Genomic DNA, 19969 nt, shown 5'->3' on the forward strand with positions numbered 1-19969 from the left:
ATCAAATATCATTTATCTTATAAAAATACATGGAAAGAACTTACCAGCTTCAATAGCATTCCTTGCAGCAAGTCTAAAATCATTGACAATTTGAGGAATTTCCTCTGTCCTTAACCGCCTTGGAGGAGTGAAGTCTGCAACGTCAATTCCATTAGATTGAATTTGAGGGGTCAAAGGCTTGTCAGAGGCTGAAAGTGGGGCTTGACCATTTGGCTGAAAACCTGTAGACAACAATATAAAGAACAATAAATATCCATATAATTCAAATGAGCTTGATAAGAAATCATCAATCACCACTTAAAGAATTAGCTTAAAGAATTAGAAAAATGAGAGTTATAATTGGTTAAATTACTTAGAAAATGATCTTTCTTTTCTTCGCAAAGATTTTTTTTTTCTTCAAAAAAAAAAAAAATTATCTAAAGAAGTAATTGACAAGACCTTTATTGATTTGAAAAACACAAGAAAAATATAAATAAATAAGAGACAAAATTAATGCTTCTTTTGGATCAAGAAGGCATAATAGCTTCATTATGTGTTTCACATGATTGTATAAATATTCCACTCCAAAAAAGGAAATTTCATGATCTTATTCCATTTAAAAAAGAAAAAGAAAAGGAAAGCTCATGATCTTAGGGCGGTCTAACGTGCCAAAAAGTGGTGGTTGAATGTTTTTGACTACCATAGATATAGGACTCAATATTGATTTTGACAATTGATTTAGAGCAAGTGGTGTTTGCATATCTAAAACAAAACTACAAAGATTTTGAAAGACCAACCAACTAAAAGAAACATGTTTTTGAAAAAGTGGCATGCAACCATAATTATTAAACCCAGACCAAACATTGACCAGGTTTATGAGTCGGGCCACTGGTTCAACTAGTGGATCACTGGTTGAACCACAGGTCAAATAATTTTTAAATAAATAAATAAATATATATAAATATATATATATATATATATATATATATAAGTTTTTAAAATCATAACATTAATATGTAAATTAAAAAAAAGGCATATGCCTAAAATAAACTCGCCATTATAATTAAAATTTAAGGTTCCCCAAGTAATGACATTAGAAATTTTATAAATTCACAAGCAAAATAAACAGATGTCATCATTTTGCAATAAAGTTTTTGCTAAATCAAATCTTGTTTCATGTCTTAAAATTTGGGATATTAGGGGGGGGGGAAAAAAGCAAATCTCAAATGATGTAAACAAAAGAAGAGAGAGAAAAAAATGTTAAAGACTTAAATATAAAGCAATAAACAAATAAAGCACAAAAAACACAAACAAAAGAAGAGAAAAGAAGGTTTAAGAAATAAACTATGTGACATATACTGATATACTCATGCCTATGAGTTAACTGGTTACGTGAAACTGAAAAGTGATATGTTATTAAATTATCATATTATCATACATTAAATAGTAAAGAAGTGAGAGAACAATACATTTATTTCTTCTTTAGGTTTTCTCTTATTTAAATTACCATATTATCATACATTAAACAGTAAAGAAGTTGTTTCTCAAAAAAAAAAAAAAGTAAAGAAGTTAATGGGGAAGGCCCATTAATGTAATTTTACACAATTCACAAACCCAATTGGGTTATTAAAACCTAGCTGGGTCACACAGTTTGCTTAAAACCCGCTGGGTTTTACTAGTTTTGATTAGGTCTTATACTCATCTGATCCAATTGATGACCCGAACCAATCTATGTGCTGGGTCATTGGGTTACCGGTCCGACTGGCCGGATTTAATAACACTGCATGCAACCACCCAGTCTAGCCTTTTCTACTGAAATGACTACTGGTTCATTTGGATTAAGGGGGGAAAAAGGGGGGGAGTTGAGTTGATTTGGCCCGGCCCAAAATTAGCCTATTTTCAAATAACTATATTCTACTCCCCTCCACTCTCCCTCTTTCTCCCCTCAATCCAAATGGGCCCTAAATAACATTCTATTCAATGGTGATATAAAACAACCTTTTTAGCCAAAGTGACAACATCATCAACTTTTTGTCAAAGCAACTACTGCGATTCGATTTTGTTAAAGCAGTGGGTTTCACCTTAAACTTATATATTAGATGCTAAAAAAAATGATATTAACATATTAGACTTATAATACAAGATGCCCCTTCCACCCTTCCACTGAGGCAATGATCATCATGAAAGCCCCCTTGTAATAAAAAAATTCATTTATAGTAGAGTAGAAAATGCAAAAAATAACACACCACTACGTTGATAGATCAATAATTTTTCAAAATAATTATATTATTGCATAAATTTCCCTTACTCCCTATATCCAACAATGACCATCACTTTTGCTAATTTACTCTCTAAAATGAGAGTGAAGACAATTAATGCTCTTCCACAAAAAGTATTTTTATTTTTCAAATGTGACAATCATTATGCATTGCAAGGAATAACATTCTACGACACCAATGCATGGTTATTTCAGCAATCAATCAAAACTTCCATCCAATTTGATCTTTATCAAACAAGTTCACTTGCAGTACTCTCCCTTCAGGATCAACAGAACTCAATAGTTAAGTAAACACAATATGGTATAGAAAACCCAAATCTACTCAATTCATGAATCATTTACCATAAAGACTTTGTAATTTAGCATATTACAAAACATTTAGCTCTCTCCATCCGTTACAAAAGTTCAATTGTCTACAATCAATATTAGAAGAGAAGATATAAAGGTGGTCTTAGTCAAAGGCAAACCTTGATTTGAAACCCTCCCCACATGCAAAATTTGACAAAAGAAAACTCCTCCTTTGGCATGAACAACATCTACGATGGGTTTCCAGGCTTCAACTTGCTCTTTTGTCCATATACCAGGTGTGTCTGAAAACCTTTACAATAGCAAAGAAACCTAATAAGTCATAAAAATTTTCAAGGCAAGAAAGGGAACCCTCAAAATGGAGATTGTCTTTCAGTGGGAAACATGGTAAGAAATTGATTACCCTTGAGCAGTGTCAGAAATTCCAAGGGCTTCAGCTATTAGTAGACCACCTTTGGTGGTTCTCTGAGAATAATATAAGATAGCATGTGGTTGAGGAACATTGCCATAAGATCTCTGTCTGCCCATTGGTGCCAAAACAACTCTGAAAATATAAATTAAATGATAAATTGAGTAAATCAAGTAAGAAATCTTTCAAAATGAAGAAAGTAGTACCCTATAAGAATCAAATATATATTGCCTGTGGCAAAGTCAGGAAGAATAATACAATTAAGCACCTTTCTCTATGCTATAATAGATACTTAAAAATAAAATAAAAAAGGCAAGTAACAAATGAAACCAAATCAAACAATACATTTTTGAATGATTATGGCAGAGATAAGGTTTGAGAAGCTGAAGAAAAACACAAAATCAGAAAAATTCTGCAAATAATATAATGCTTTTCCTTGTGAGTAAACAAATAAATACCTAAATGGGAAAGAGTGACAGAGACAGAGACAGAGAATGCTTGACTTGATCTACAACTTATTTTTTTCCTTTAGAGTTTGTTCATCCTTAAAGTACAACCATACTCAGTTTCAAGTTCAGGGCCTACGTTGTTTTTAATTCTTGTAACTCTCTTTTCAACCTATGTTTATATCATAAGCTTACCTTTTTCCAAGACCTACAAAGCTGCAGCAAAGAGCACTAAGTTTTTTTTTTTTTTTTGGTTGGAAAAAAAAAAGAGTGGCACTTAGTTTATGGCTTGTGCAATACATGCATGACCACGTTTTACTTCAAGAAAATACCAGAAAAGATAAGTAAGAAACAAAATGAGGCATGTAAAAACTTGGAACAATTAATTTGATGATTTTTTATGCACAGAATAGGGTGAATTAGTTCTGTTAATCACATGTAGTTTCAAGATCATCAAATGACAACATACAGCATTGAAGAATGACTTGGGTACTATGGCAGGATATAGATGAGGGAGCCAAACTGGATTGCTTTTCATCATACAGAATGTGTAGTCATAGGTATCAACATAACACTGATAAACTGAAGGGTCTCATCTCCCCTCCCCAGCCCGACAAAATTCAGACCAAAATTGTTGAGTAATGATGTCATAACCATAGATTGATATCTTATATAATCAAAGCAACTGTAAATAAATGTCAGCTCGCTCATGATGAAGCTACAAATATATTACTTAGAGGTTCTGAAAACGCAAAGAATCCTGACAACCAACAAGGTGATCAGATACCTTAATCTGCAAATCTAAAACCAATTTACACAATAGAGATGATTCACAAAGTCCAGATAAACCAAATGCCAGATTTATTTTCCTTTTGAGATCAAAGGAAAAAATCATTACTAACAACTCATGAGCTCAGCATGACAGTCAATGCAGTCCCAACAAAATTCATCAATCTTAACAGTATCAAAAATTAGCAAAGTCTCACACTTTTAGCAGATTAATATAGAGATTTCTTGAAAAAAATGTGTCATTTCTTGGTTAAACACAAAACAAACACAGATGTGAACTGACAAGAAAATGCTCAAAAGGGCAAGAGTGCTAACTAGCATCAGGTCCTCTAAAATTTTTAGCATTTAGCACATTAAAACGTTACTTTATCTATTTCAACATATTATTTTATATTACACTCTACATCACATTTTCTATTTTAAGATTACATCACATTAAAATAATTTAAAACAAACCTCATCTGTATTAAAAAATTAACAAAACAAATATATTTTATTGTGGCCCCCATGTGACAAAGAGAGAGAGGTAGAGAGAGAAAGGGAGAGAGAACTTGGAATGAGACATGGGAGAGAGAAATTGAAGTAAAAAAATACCAAAATATGTTTAGCACATATAAGATTTTATGCCCCTACAGTTCTAAATATGAAATTGTATTGTTCATCAATGCTAAACTTTTTAACATTTAGAACATCTAATGTGGGAGGTTTTTTGGTGTGCCAAATGCCAAATTTTTGGCATTTGGCACACCTAATGCTAGTGCTCTAAATAATCAACGGATAAAGTTTAATTATAAAATTAGTTATAACCTAAAGTTATAATCTTACTCAATATCTTCTTATTAGAAGTGAATTTTGAGAATTCCACCATTGAATTACATCTTCTTCTTATATCTTCCATGTTTGCAAAATTTCTAAAAAATTAAAGATCAATAGATATGTCATTGATAAATTGTTTAAATTGCTAGTTTTTATAGTTTAAAATTATAAATAAAATCTAAGCTTATAGATCATATAGTATATAATATCCAATTAACACAAAATTTGACATGTGTATTAAGATTGTAAAGAACATACAATTCAACGGTTAGATTTTCAAAATATGTAGTAATGTTTATTTTATTAAGTAATTACAACCAATTTTATAGCTAAACTTTGTCCATAATCGAATACAATTTCTTGAAAGTTGAAACCTTTGTAAACAAAACAATTCATCATCCCAACTGGGATATGTCACAATCACAAAAAATCAAAACCCATCACACATACTAGCAATTCAGATAATACTAAACAACAAAAACAAAAAAGAAAGGACTTTGCAAGGTGTATTGGTATACCTATGGGAAAGGTTGAACTTGCCCAGTTTGTAAGGAGTAAGAAGAGGAATGGTGGGAGCTTCAGCAGCCATTTTCAATGATTCTATTCTTTCCCGTTGAATGCTAGTACTTTGCTAGTTTGCTTCTGTTCCTGATTTCAGACAAAAGTGGGAATGAAATGCTTGTTCCACCAATGGGTATTTATAGATTTGTGTCAAAAAAGTCTCCAATGATTCTATTCTATTCTATTCTTTCCTGTTGAATGCTAGGAGGATGGTTCCAAATCAAATTGTACAATGATGTTTGCTTAAACGTTATTCATAATGATGTCTGTGCTGACGTTTGGAAATACCATACATTGAACCTCAAAAAAATGTTTGGTCGCCAATGTGGACGATGACCCTATGAACCATGCGTTCTGCTTCTATGAATAGCGCCACTTTACGTCGGCAATAAATTTCATTATTTTTTTTAAAAAAATAAAATTTTGAGAATACAGATTGTGTTTTAGAATTTAGTATATTATTTTTACATCATATCACCACTAATTTTATTTTTTATTTCAAGAAAAAATAATTTTTATTATTTATTACTCATAATTTTATTATGAAAATATTGTTAAATTTGTTGTGTCATCAGTTGTTTTACTTAAAAAAGAGCAATCTTTGAGACATAAAATAGTTCACAATTATGTTTTATGAGATTTCTAGAATTTGGGCCAAAGAAAATTATTTTTAGCCCCCATAATATAATTTTAGTCTCCTTTAAATAATAACAAAAATAATTCAAACGGCGGTGGTGACCACAAAAACAACATAATTAGTTCAAATAACAACAAAACATCTAGCCTATACAACAACAAAAATTAGCCCAATTAACTAGAACATCACTTTTAAAATCATTATTTATCAAATTTGATAAAAAAAATCTTAGATCTATTAATAATTTTTTATAAAAAAAAAACCCCTAAATTTATACAAATACCAATAGAATAAAGAGAGAATATTTCCTAGACATTGTCAATTGACTAATACACATTTATAAGTTATAAATTTATAATTAGCTCAACTGTTAAAGTCTCTGATGATTGAATAAGAAATCTGAAGTTCAATCTCCGCCTACATCAAAAACTTATTTGTGTTTTGATCTCGGGAATGAACGCTATAGGTTGATAAATTTATAATTAGTGACTGTTGTTGGATGGGTTGGAATCATTATTTTTTAACTTACTACCTTAATACTTTAGTTTATTTTATCTATTTTGTCTTATCTATTTTATTGGACGGTCCACTATTTTTGTGAGTCAAGTTTATGATCTATGTCTCTGTGTTTTGAGCACTTTGGCATTGTTAAGGCTTACTAAATATAATTCCTCACTTGTTTATTTATTTAATTATTATTATTTTAGTTTGGCATTTTTTTCCTTTCTCAAAAAAATAAAAAAAAGTTTGGCATTCTTTCCATCTGATTCCCCATATTGGATAGAGTAATTGCGGCTTTAGAAGACCAAACTTGCCTTTTCAATTTGAAAATTTCTATGGACAAACTCAAATCCATATTTTGTAACTTAGCCATTATCAAAATTTTTTTTATGGAATCCTGGTTGAAATCACACACACACACAATGGAATGATACGCGAATGTGGACACATAAAATTTGGCTAAATGCTAAGTTCATGTTCATAGTAAATGGATGTTTCTGTGCTATGCATCTAGGAGCGTTCCAAATTTTATTATCTACTTCTATGCATAGAAAATCCAACTAATTAAAAGTCCTTACTGCTAAAGGTAAGTTTCTGTATGTTATCTTTGAGGTGAGACTCCCCAAGACCTCATGAGACTTAAGAATTTTCAATTTTTCCTCTTATCTCCTGTCTGATCTTCTATTACTTATTCTGAATTTCTGCACTACTGTGCAAACTTGTCATCTGTATGTCTGTCCTTTCTCCCATACTTATCCTTGAAGTGCTACAGCTTTGTCCAAAAACTCTAAACCTAACTCTATGCAGCTTTCAATCTTAAGATTGGATGCAATTGAAAAATATCATAGGTTTGCTTTGGATTTATTATTTATCTAGACCTGCTCCCAGCATCCTGAAGAACCTGAACTTATTAAAATTCAGAGCAATTGCTTCCCTAATTCACATTAGTGAACTTTTGTAGTTTAGTCTACTTTAACTTTATTATTGCTGTTGAGTTTGTCCCTCTGCTTCAAGATGGACAATATATGTTAGCAGCACAGGGATGACTGCAGAATGGTCTGTCAGTGATTTTGATATACTGTTTCCTGAAGATGTTGCTAGCTCTGGTGTTAGCTTTGATTGATCTTTGCACAAAATATTCACCTTTTCATTAGGTAAAGAATAAGTAAATAGAGTAAGTAGAACCCATTACAGTTCTACTTAAACCACGTTATCATGTCAGAAACTGATTCAACACACCTACACGTGATAAGTGTTATGTATATGTTCTCTGAAATCCACAGATAATCCTCCTGACTTTCTTTGCTTTTCAACTATAAACATTGGAGCTAATCTCATGATGCCAATTGTCAATCATAAATTAACTTTTCCTAGATTCCTCTTGGTTGCCAAGAAACTGAGGAAATGCTATTTGCTAATCATGTGTATGTGTATAATTCCATTTGTAAACTCCACTTGTGTTTGTGCTTAATGTCACATATTTTATACACAACCTGTCTCAATCTTAGAAAGATAAGGTTGACAGCTAGTTTGAAATTTAGTCACAAGTGATTGAGTAGCCACTTATAATGGTTCACGCAGTCCTTATTTATGCCAAAAAGTAAAGGAGACTGAGTCCATTGTAACCAAAGCTGAAGCCAAAATCCCATACGCATGGTTGCCAAGTTAAGCAAAGAATCATTGCTTGTAATAGACAAATTATGCTTCAAAATCATGATTAGTCTGGCACAAAAGCAGATCAACACCAACAATACTATCACTAGAAGAGAATAACCACTTCAAAATTATTTAGATCTATGAAATCTTTTTGTTGCACTTACACAGTACAATGAAAACACTAAAAACAAGAAAGGAATTACATAGGGCAATGTTTTTGGACAATTTATTTTCACTCTTCTCCTTGAAAACCTAAGCAATGTCTTCAAGGAATGGATAATCACTGTATCCAAGGACAGGGTCAGAGATGTAGAATGTGTCTCTGTTGTACTTGTTGAGAGGAGAATTGAGCTTAAATCTCTTAGGCAAATCTGGATTAGCTAAAAACAGACGACCATAAACAACAAGATCCGCACGGTTTTCAGCAATAGCTTTGTTCCCATCTTCCCTGTCATAACCCCCAGCAACAAAAAAGCTCCCCTTAAAAGCCTTTCTCATTGGCACAAGACTATGGGGACATTCACTCTTTTCTCCAACTGTCTTCATTCTTGGCTCAACCATGTGGCAATAAAGAATCCCATATTTGTTTAAGGATTCAGCCATGTAAAGGCCCAAAGCTTCTGGATTTGAGTCTCCGGATTCCATGTAGTTTGCAAAAGGAGATAGCCTTATTCCAACCCTGTCTGCTCCTATCTCTTTAGAAACAGCTTCAACAATTTCCAGAGCAAACCGGCAACGATTTTCAAGGGATCCACCATATTGATCCGTTCGATCATTCACTTGATCTTTCATAAACTGGTCAATTAGGTAACCATGAGCCCCATGGATCTCTACTCCATCAAAGCCTGTGTATAAGACAAATAATGACATTTTAATGAAGGGAATATGTAATAACAAAGGAAACCATGAGCCCCATTGTTCTTTCAGTTTTCTTTCATCAAGTACAAAGTACATTCCTTCATTCCCTTGTACATTTGACCAATCAAATATCTTTTATCTTATATAAACACATGAAAAGAACTTACCAGCTTCAATAGCATTCCTTGCAGCAAGCCTAAAATCATTGACAATTTGAGGAATTTCCTCTATCCTTAGCCGCCTTGGAGGACTGAAGTCTGCAACGTCAATTCCATTAGCTCGAATTTGAGGGGTCAAAGGCTTGTCAGAGGAAGAAATTGGGGCTTGACCATTTGGCTGAAAACCTGTAGACATCAATATAAAGAAAAATAAATATCCAAATAATTCAAATGAGTTTGATAAGACATCATCAATCACCACTTAAAGAATTAGAAAAAATGAGTTATGATCTGTTAAATTACTTAGAAAATGATCTTTCTTTTCTTTGCAAAGATTTTTTTTTTCTTAAAAAAAAAACATTTATCTAAAGAAGTAATAGACAAGACCATTATTATTTGAAAACTCACCAAAAAAATAAATAAATAAATAAATAAGATGCAAAATTAATGCTTCTTTTGGATCGAGAAGGCATAATAGCTCCATTATGTATTTCACATGATTGTACAGTACAAGATGGGGTTCCATAAATATTCCCCTCCAAAAAAGGAAATTTCAAGATCATGTTCCATGTTAAAAAAGGAAAGCTCATGATCTTAGGGCTGTCTAACATGCCAAAAAGTGGTGGTTGGCTGTTTGTGACTACCATAGATATAGTACTCAATAATGATTTTGACAATTGATTTAGAGCAAGTGGTGTCTGCATATCTAAAACAGAAGTACAAAGATTTTGAAAGACCAACCAACTAAAAGAACAATGCTTTTGAAAAAGTGATATGCAACCATCCACTCTAACCTTTTCTAGTGAAATGAGTAAAGAACATTCTATTCAATGGTGATACAAAAATGCCTTTTTAGCTGAAATGACAACATCATTAGCTTTTTGTCCAACCACCTACAGTGATTAGATTTTCTTAAAGCAGTGGGTGTCACCTTATTCGTATCCTAAAAACAAAATGATATTAACATATCAGACTTATAATGGAAGATGCCCCTTCCACTGAGGCAATGATCATCATAAAAGGCCCCCAAAAGAAAAAATCCATGTATAGTAGAGAAGATAATTCAAGAAATAACACCACTACAATGATAGATCAATAGTTTTTCAAAATAATTATATTTTGCATAAATTTTCCTTTTACTCCACAAATCCAACAATGATCATCACTTTTGCTTATTTTTACTCTCTAAAATGATAGTTAAGCCAATTAATGCTCTTCCTCAAAAAGTATGCTTCTTTTCAAATGTGGCACTCATTTTGCAGGGAATAGCATTCTACAGCACCGACGCATGGTTATTTCAGTAGTCAACCAAAACTTCCATCTAATTTGATCTTTACCAAATAGGTTCATATGCAATACTTCCTTTAGGATCAACAACAATCAATAGTTAAGTAGCACAATGTGGTATAGAAAACCCAAATCTACTCAATTCATGAATCATTTACCATAAAGTCTTTGTAATTTAGCATATTACAAAACATTCAACTCTCTCCATCCGTTACAAAAGTTCAATTGTCAACAAGCAATAATAGAAGAGAAGATATAAAGGTGGTCTCAGTCAAAGACAAACCTTGATTTGAAACCCTCCCCACATGCCAAATTTGACAAAAGAAAACTCCACCTTTGGCATGAACAGCATCTACAATGGGTTTCCAGGCTTCAACTTGCTCTTTTGTCCATATACCAGGTGTGTCTGGATACCTTTACAATAGCAAAGAAACCTAAGAAGTCATAAAAATTTTCAAGGCAAGAAAGGGAACCCTCAAAATGGCGATTGTCTTTCAGTGTGAAACATGGTAAAAAATTGATTACCCTTGAGCAGTGTCAGAAACTCCAGTGGCTTCAGCTATCAGTAGACCACCTTTGGAGGTTCTCTGAGAATAATATAAGATAGCATGTGGCTGAGGAACATTGCCATAAGATCTCTGTCTGGTCAATGGTGCCAAAACAACCCTGAAAATACAAATTAAATGATAAATATAGTAAATCAAGCAAGAAATCTTTCTAACTGAAGAAAGTAGTACCCTATAAGAATCAAATATATATTGCCCGTAGCAAAGGCTGGAAGAATAATATGATTAAGCCCCTTTTCTATATGTTATAATAGATACTAATATATAAAAAAAGGCAAGTAACAACTGAAACCAAATCAAACAATTCATTTTTGAATTATTATGGCAGAGATAAGGACAGATTCACAACTTCACCTGTGGATTGCTAAAATACAAACCATTAAATAAGGTTTGAGAAGCTGAAGAAAAACACAAAATCAGCAAAACTCTACTTATAATATAATGCTTTTCCTTGTGAGTAAAAAAATAAATACCTAAATGAGAAAGATTGACAGAGGCAGAGACAGAGAATGTTTGATTTGGTCTACAAATTTTTTTTTTTTAAAGAGTTTGTTCGTCGTTAAAGTGTACAACCATATTGTCATGTATTAAAGATAAATTTCACAAAATGCAGCACTTGAGTTGGGGAGGAGAACCTCAAGGATTCTATAGGTCCTTCAACTATGACAAATTATCCATCATTCATAGATAATTTGCTATGCACTTGAAATTTGAAAATACTTAGTTTCAAGTTCAGGGCCTACGTTGTTTTTAATTTGTGTATGTCCCTTTTCAACCTATTTCTATATCAAAAGCTTACCCTTTTCCAATACCTACAAAGCTGCAGCAAAGAGCACTAAGTTTACGACTGTTTTCAAACGTAAAACTTAACAACTCTAATGAGAGCATTTTGGAAAGAACGTAAGTATATCTTTGTGTAGTATGAACTTTGAAAGTGGCTGCTTCATGACATTTCACCCTTATTGTACCCAAACCTAGCCTAGGCTTAGTGTAAAATAAGTTAAGTAAGAAACAAAATGAAGCATGAAAATGGAGAAGGAGATATTACAGATGAATGATGAAATAGTAAAAACTTGGACCAAATAATTTGATGAATTTTTATGAACAGAATAAGGTGATTAGTTCTGTTAATTACATGTAGGTCCTAGATTATCAAATGATAACATAGAGCATTTCAAGAATGACTTGGGAACTGTTCTAGGATATAGAGGAGGGAGCCAAATTGGATTACTTTTCACCATACAGAATTTGCGGCCATACTTATCAACATAACACTGATAAATAGAAGGATCTCATCCCCCCTCCCCAGCCCCAAAAAAGTCAGACGAAAATTGTTGAGAAATGATTTTATAACTATAGATTGATATCTTATATACTCAAAGCAACTGTAAATAGATGTAAGCACTCTCAATCTCATGATGAGGCTACAAATACATTACTTAGAGGTTCTAAAAACACAAAGGATCCTGACAGCCAAGGTGATCAGATACCTTAATCTGCAAATCTAAAACCAATTTACACAATAGAGATGATTTACAAAATCCAGATAAACCAAATGACAGATTTATTGTCCTTTTGATATCAAAGAATCATCACTAACAACTCATGAAATGAGTAGAGCTCAGCAAGACAGCTAATGCAGTACCAACAAAATTCATCAATCTTATCATTATAAAAATTAGCAGACGTCTCACACTCGTAGCAGATTAATATTGAGAATTCTTGAAAAAATGTGTCATTTCTTGGTTAAACACAAAACAAACATAGATGTGAACTGAAAAGAAAATGCTCAAAAGGACAAGGGCAAGAGTGTTATGTAACCGAAATATATTATCATAAACTACGATTTCTTCAAAGTTGAAACCTTTGTAAATAAAACAATTCATTAACTGGGATATGTCACAAACACCTTTTTTTTCTTTTTTTCTTTTTTCTTTTTTTTACAAAAATCGAAGTCAAACCAAAAAAACCAACCAATAACATGTGATTTCATCCCCAAAAAAAAAAAAAAAAAAAAAAAAATTCAAAACCCATTACGCATATTAACAATTCAGATCATATTAAACAACAAAAACAAAAAAAGAAAGTACTTTGCAAGGTGTGTTGGTATACCTATGGGAAAGGTTGAACTTGCCCAGTTTGTAAGGAGTTAGAAGAGGAATGGTAGCAGCTTCAGCAGCCATTTATAATGATTCTATTCTATTCTTTCCTGTCGAATGCTAGTACTTTGCTTCTGTTCCTGATTTCAGACAAAAGTGGGAATGAAATGCTTGTTACACAAATGGGTATTTATAGAAATGAAAAAGCATTAAAGATTTGTGTCAAAAAAGACTCCAATAAGCTAGCAGGATGATTCCAATTCCAACTGTTGCTGGACAACGAAGTTTGCTCTAAAAAGGTGTTCATAACTTTTTTCACGGTGCCTGATGTCTGTGGTGACGTTTGGAAATACGTGGCTGTGGATGGGAATGGGGTCTACAGACTCTACGCTGTACATTGAACCCTCAAGAAAAGTTTGACCACCAATGTGGACCATTGCCTTATTTATTATTATTATTAACCATGTGTTCTGTTCTATGAATGACACGTCCACAATATTTCTACCAAAAAAAAAGACACGTCCACAATCAATTTCATAATCTTTTTAAAATAATTTTTTTTGAGAATATAGATTGTGTTAAGATTTTAGTATATTAGTTTTATGCTATACTCGTTTTTATTTTTTATTTAGTAAAATAATAATTAAAAGTGAGATAAAGATAATATCCTAATTTTTAGAATCTTTCATCATATAAGAATTGATAAAAGTTACTTTTATTTTTAAAACTTTTATTAATTCTCATATAGTAAATTACTCTTATAGTATATAAAAAAAAATCTTGAACGCTTAAAATTTATAAACATTTTTAAAAATGGTAAATTATTCTTTTAACTTATTTGTATTTTTAAATTTAAAATTATTTAACCAAAAAGTAGGGATATTTTAGAAAATTTAAGAATTTGTGTAAGGATATTTTAGTATGCAAAATGATGAAACTCAAACAAAAAATTATATTATTAATAGTATAGATGAGATCACTATTAATTTTACTTTTTATTTAAAGAAAAAAATTATTATATATTATTCATAACTATGACCTCAAAAATTATGAAAATATTGTTAAATTTGTCATGTTATCAGTTGTTCTACTTAAAAAGGAGCAATCTTGGAGACATAAACAGTTCACAATTTTTTTTTTATAGCTTCTTAAGGCGGTAAATTAGTATGTGCAGCAAAAAAAATTTAAAATATTTTTCTTAATATGAACAACATATTTTTTATTTTGAAAGAAAATTGGAATTTGCCAACTTTTTTGAGGAAAAAAAATATTTATTTTTGGAATGTAGGGACAGAACCACCCAAGGGGGCCATGGCCCCTCTAGATTTTTATTTTTAAAATTACGAGTATATATGTTTTATGAGATTTTTAGAATTTGGGCCAAAGAAAATTATTTTTAGCCCTCATAATATAACTTTTTTCACCTTTGAATAATAAGAAAAATATTCTAAATGAAGGTAGTGACTATAAGAACAACATAATTAGTTCAAATAACAACAAAACATCTAGCCTATATAACAACAAAAATTAGCCCAATCAACCAAAACATCACTTTAAAAATCATTATTTATCAAATCTGATCAATAAATCTTAGATCTATTAATTATTTTTATTAAAAAAATCCCTAAATTTATACAATACCAATCGAATAAAGAGAGAATATTTCCTAGACATTGTCAAATGACTAATACACAGATACAATTAATTAATATCATAATGATAACTTATAAATTTATAATTAGTGATTGTTATTGGATGGGTTGGAATCATTTTTTTTAACTTACTACCTTAATACTTAAGTTTATTTGATCTATTTTGTCTTATCTATTTTAATTTATTGGGCGGTCCACTATTTATTGGAATCATTATTTGTTAGTTTTGGCATTTTTTTTTTCCCATCTGATTCTCCATATTGGATAGAGTAATTGTGGTTTTAGAATACCACACTTGCCTTTTCAATTTGAAAATTTCTATGCACAAACTCAAATTCATATTTGATTGATTTCACATGCTTGAGAGTGTCATCTTGTGGTACATAAATATTTTTAAAAAAAATTATTTTTCATCAACTACTAGCGGCTAGAGAAGGTATATCATGTTTTGGATATATGAGTCCTCTCACTCATATAAGGATCCACTCTCATATGATAGTGAGTATCTGAAACATGATGTACTTTCTCTTGCAGTTAACCTATATATACATAAGTGTGAAACCAACCTTCATATAAGAGGGAGTACTCATGTATTCGAAACATGATGTATTTTCTCCCGGGATTGACCCGAAATCAATTGACAAATTGATAACCAAACATTTTATTTTTACCCTTGTTTGAGGCAACTGATTTTTATTTTTATCGAGTAAGTCCATAAGCACTCTCTTTCATTTGTGTCATGGTGGGTCAGGTGGGGCTGAAGCTGAATAGACGTGACAGTATGCCCCTAGCCAACCTTTTTAATTTTGGTCAAGAATTGAAACTCATTAAGTATTATGACTTATGAGAACGACCGAAAAAATAAACCTCATTATTATGTATATACAGTGGACTCCAATGATGTGGATGGATCACTTGTCTTCTTATGATATGAATTTAGACGAATGTCTGTCGAAATTCAGATTAGACAGAAAATACTATAGAAAAGAGCTCCTTGTTCTTGACCAAGAAAAAACCAATGGATGGTCAAAGAATAAAAAATTTATATATAGAACCAAGTGTTGACTTTTTGTTGTTCTCTTTAGAACTTGTCACATCATTATCATTTTTTTTAAATAAAACTATTTTTGTTTAGTCCAAACTTAACAAGAAGTGAAACTATACCTCTTTAACAAGTTTAACTTAAACTCAAACTCATTATTATCATTTCTTTTTAAAACAAAATTATTTTTATTTAGTCTAAACTTAACAATGAGTAAAACTTTATCTCTCTAACAAGTTCAACTTAAACTCAAACTAGGAAGCTACAAATTATTTGCACCAATATTACATCATATAAACTTGGCAAACTATGATGGCAACATTCGTGATAAATCATCAGCCTACCAGCGATGAAAGCAGATAAATTTCAATATAATATGCATTGGATTTCAAATAATGTCGATGTGGTGAGTGAGGCCTTTCCAACAGTAGCAAAAATTTAAAAGATAAATATTAACTCTTTACGTACCTACAACTTAATTTAATATTTATGGAATTGGCAATCCTTTTACGTAGAAGATTTAGAATTATAGACAAGCAAGATTTGTCCAACAAATTAGTTTATTTATTTTATTTTTTGTTATTTTTAAGAAAAAGATGATTTGTCCAACAAATTAGTTAACTTTGTAGCCTTTACAAGTTTACATCTCTATGTCACCAATTCAGTACATGTGGCAATGATTTAAGCTTAAGTCATTGATAGAGATCTCTGTCTAGTCTAGTAGGATATTAGCCAATTTCTTGTGATCTCAGTCGTTCCAATAGTGGAAATCACCTAAATGAGAAAACGTTTTAGGCCCCTTTATATTTTTTCCTGAAAAAAAAAAAAAAAAAAATTGAACAAGCTAAGTATTTAAAGGATAAAAGACACATTTAGGTATTAATTAATTGGGGTCATTCTACATAGGCAGAATGAGCCTATCATTTTTTAAGTGACTCCATTCTTCTCAGTTTTGCTAGGTAAAAAAGAAAAAGAAAAAAGAAGAAGAAAAAAGGAGAGCTCTGACATGAAAGACTATGGCTTTCTAATCACTATTGATTCCCTATCATGTGGTTTGGGTGGATATATTACCAAATTCTATATCCCAATGAGAAAATAAAATTCTATGTCTTTACTTCACTTCATGATATGAAAGTATATTAATTTCTTGGACAGAAAGCTTATATACGATATATTAAGAGGACGTATGGCTTTCATTATTTCAACTTAGGTTATTGCTCAATATTTTTTAGCGTGGGCCACATGCTGATAATGTTTGTTTAAAGTTTAGACCCATTAAAATTTAAATTTATTGCTTTATGAGTTCGTGTACTTTTTTCTTTTTCTTATATTTCTTTTTTGAATAGTCATATATTTTTTGAATTGTTTCAATAACTTATTCTTTAATTATATATCTCTTTTGGCATTTTGGAAATTTTAACATCTGGGGAAATTATTAGGTGATCCGGGACTACAATGTTAGCTTGTTGACCTTGTAGTCCCAACCAATAGAAAAGAAACACATCATTAAAAACAGCTGATATCAACTTGCCTGCCATGTCACTGAAAAATAATACACACTTTTAGTGAGCGTTTGGGCTCCGCGTTCGCTGCGTCTGCGTTTTTCCAGTTCGCGTTTTCTCTTTTTTTTTTTTTTTTTTTTTTTTTGGCCCGCTTTTGTTGACTTTGGGAGACAAATTTCACTATTATGAACAGTAAATGTACTGTTCACGTACTGTGCTGTTACTGTTCACATATAAAAAAATATTAAAAATGGGTCCCACGGTACTATTTACACATTTAAAAATTATTTTGCTACAGTGTTTTCAGCAACAATTTTCAATTTCAGCAACAATAAGCTGTATCCAAACGGACCCTTACTCCCGTTAATCCAGAAACGTTAACCCTCTGTTGAAATTCAAATTTTGATTTGGAAATTGGGCGGGTTCGGTGAAGGTAAAAACTGAAAAAACAAAAAGCTTTTCAATTTCAATCTTCATTTTTGGAGCTCTCTCTCTCTCTCTCTGTTCAATGTTGGCAACATTTTTGCGCTTGTAAGGTACCAATTTTGTTCTTTTTTTTGTGGTACAGAAGCTGCTTGCTGAAATGCTTCATAGAGATTCATTTTTCCAAACCTCTTGCCGTTATGGCCTTGTGTTCTTATTATTAGGGACTGTGGGTTCATGTTAGTGTGGTGCTAAAATCTGATTTTTCTTTTGGATTTAATTGGTTAGGATTTGACATGGACAACAGTTATAATGATAAGAGATACTTGCACCTAACGAACAAAGAATAGCGGGCTAGTACTTTGCAAATTGCAACAATACCAGAATCTAGTGTTAGAAAAAAAAAAAAAAAAAGCAAATATTTGTTCATTAGTTGGGTGTCTCATTTTCACCTTTTTAAGTCTTTTTTTTATAGGAAGTTTGAAGTGGGTCATTGCCATAGAATCATATTTCGTATTTTTGTCTTGCATTTTAGTTCATTTTTATATTTTAAAATTGAACAAAGTTGTACTTAATATTTGATTTTGATAGAAGCTAAAAAGAGAATTTTGAAGTTGATCTTTGTCCATATAAAGGAGTTATTTAGCATTGACCTCTAATTCAATAGGCAATGCAATTGTCCCCTTGTTATTCACATTATTACTAAATGTCCCACAATTTTTTCAGTGGCATAGAAAATTGCTTGTTGAAAGGCTTCATAGAGTTTTGGTTTGTCTAAACTTGTGGCTTTGTATTCATGTTAACATGGAACTAAAATAAGTTAATTAAATTTCTTGTCCTATATCAAGTCAAATAATTTTACATTATTTCACTTTTCTTTTGTCATTTCGGTTTGATTTGTGATTTTGATAGCACTCTATGTTTAATTTGATGTATGAGCCTTCAGCATGTATGCAGCGTGGATGTGCGAGGCTTCAGCAAGCTAAGAATGATGATGAGGATTAACATCATCAATTTAGCATTGATGGCGTGAATATCTTGCAACAGAAAAAGAAGATGCAAATGACTAGCAACATGGATAAAAGTATGAGTAATGGGTGGAGTGGTTCCTTTATCCAAGGGAGCTGTTAGTAGTTGATTAGAGTTAGAATTCAGCCAATAAATTCCTAGTTTTTAGGTAGAGCTATCAGATTGAGATATGTTCAATTGTCTTATTATTGTAATTCGGTTGATCATCAACTTTATAACAAACATTGTGCTTGTTATAAACTTTATAAGTGCTTGTGGGGTGTGGAGGGCAAGGGCCGGAGTTCAAGTCTCCTGAAGGGAGCTACACACACATATATACTTAGATTAGGTTAGAGTAGAATTTTTATCTTATATAAAAAAAAGAAAAAAAAAAGATTTGAATAATGAAGTAGACATATATTAATTCTAGAAATTCTTCCCTTGTTGGTTGTAGCTAGAAGCGTTGTGGGTAGCTAAAATTTGTTTGGGGTTTGCTGTAGACATTATATTGTGTTTGGTCTATGTATATCCTATTGATTCTTTTGTATTTGATATTATTTTGGCTAAATGGCACTTAAATAAATCACATTTGTGAATTATGTTATTTATTTGGATTATTTTACAATCTATTTGAAGAAAAACTATTTGTTTTTGCCTTTATTATGCAAATTTATTTTACAAGTCATTGGAAATCTATTTTGAGTGTTCAATAAATCTTTTGGTCTATGTATATCCTATTGATTCTTTTGTATTTGATATTATTTTGGCTAAATGGCACTTAAATAAATCACATTTGTGAATTATGTTATTTATTTGGATTATTTTACAATCTATTTGAAGAAAAACTATTTGTTTTTGCCTTTATTATGCAAATTTATTTTACAAGTCATTGGAAATCTATTTTGAGTGTTCAATAAATCTTTTAACACTTAAGTATCATAAATTTTCTCAAGAGCAGTCTAGTATGAAAGTGATAATTGGCCTTAATTCTACTTG

The 19969-nt window shown here is 31.4% G+C and overlaps 1 protein-coding gene across 13 annotated transcripts in view; it reads right to left on the minus strand.

Annotated features, from left to right (window-relative positions):
* LOC126699247 (12-oxophytodienoate reductase 2-like) overlaps nt 1-19969 on the minus strand; it is a 91859-nt gene that overhangs the window by 40123 nt on the left and 31767 nt on the right. For 2 of the 13 annotated variants that reach the window (XM_050396975.1, XM_050396971.1), the window contains exon 2: nt 3016-3107. The exons of 4 other annotated variants lie outside the window; for them this stretch is intronic. In XM_050396975.1, the coding sequence (XP_050252932.1) occupies nt 3016-3107 (92 nt within the window). Of the gene's footprint in view, nt 1-44; nt 222-2724; nt 2856-2966; nt 3108-5541; nt 5767-8476; nt 9224-9403; nt 9581-10964; nt 11096-11206; nt 11348-13359; nt 13630-19969 lie in introns of those variants that run through there. 7 more of the 13 variants (XM_050396960.1, XM_050396962.1, XM_050396977.1 and 4 more) reach the window with 7 other exon arrangements.

The sequence above is a fragment of the Quercus robur genome, chromosome 9 (assembly GCF_932294415.1).
Source record: "Quercus robur chromosome 9, dhQueRobu3.1, whole genome shotgun sequence".
NCBI classification, from domain to species: Eukaryota; Viridiplantae; Streptophyta; class Magnoliopsida; order Fagales; family Fagaceae; genus Quercus; species Quercus robur.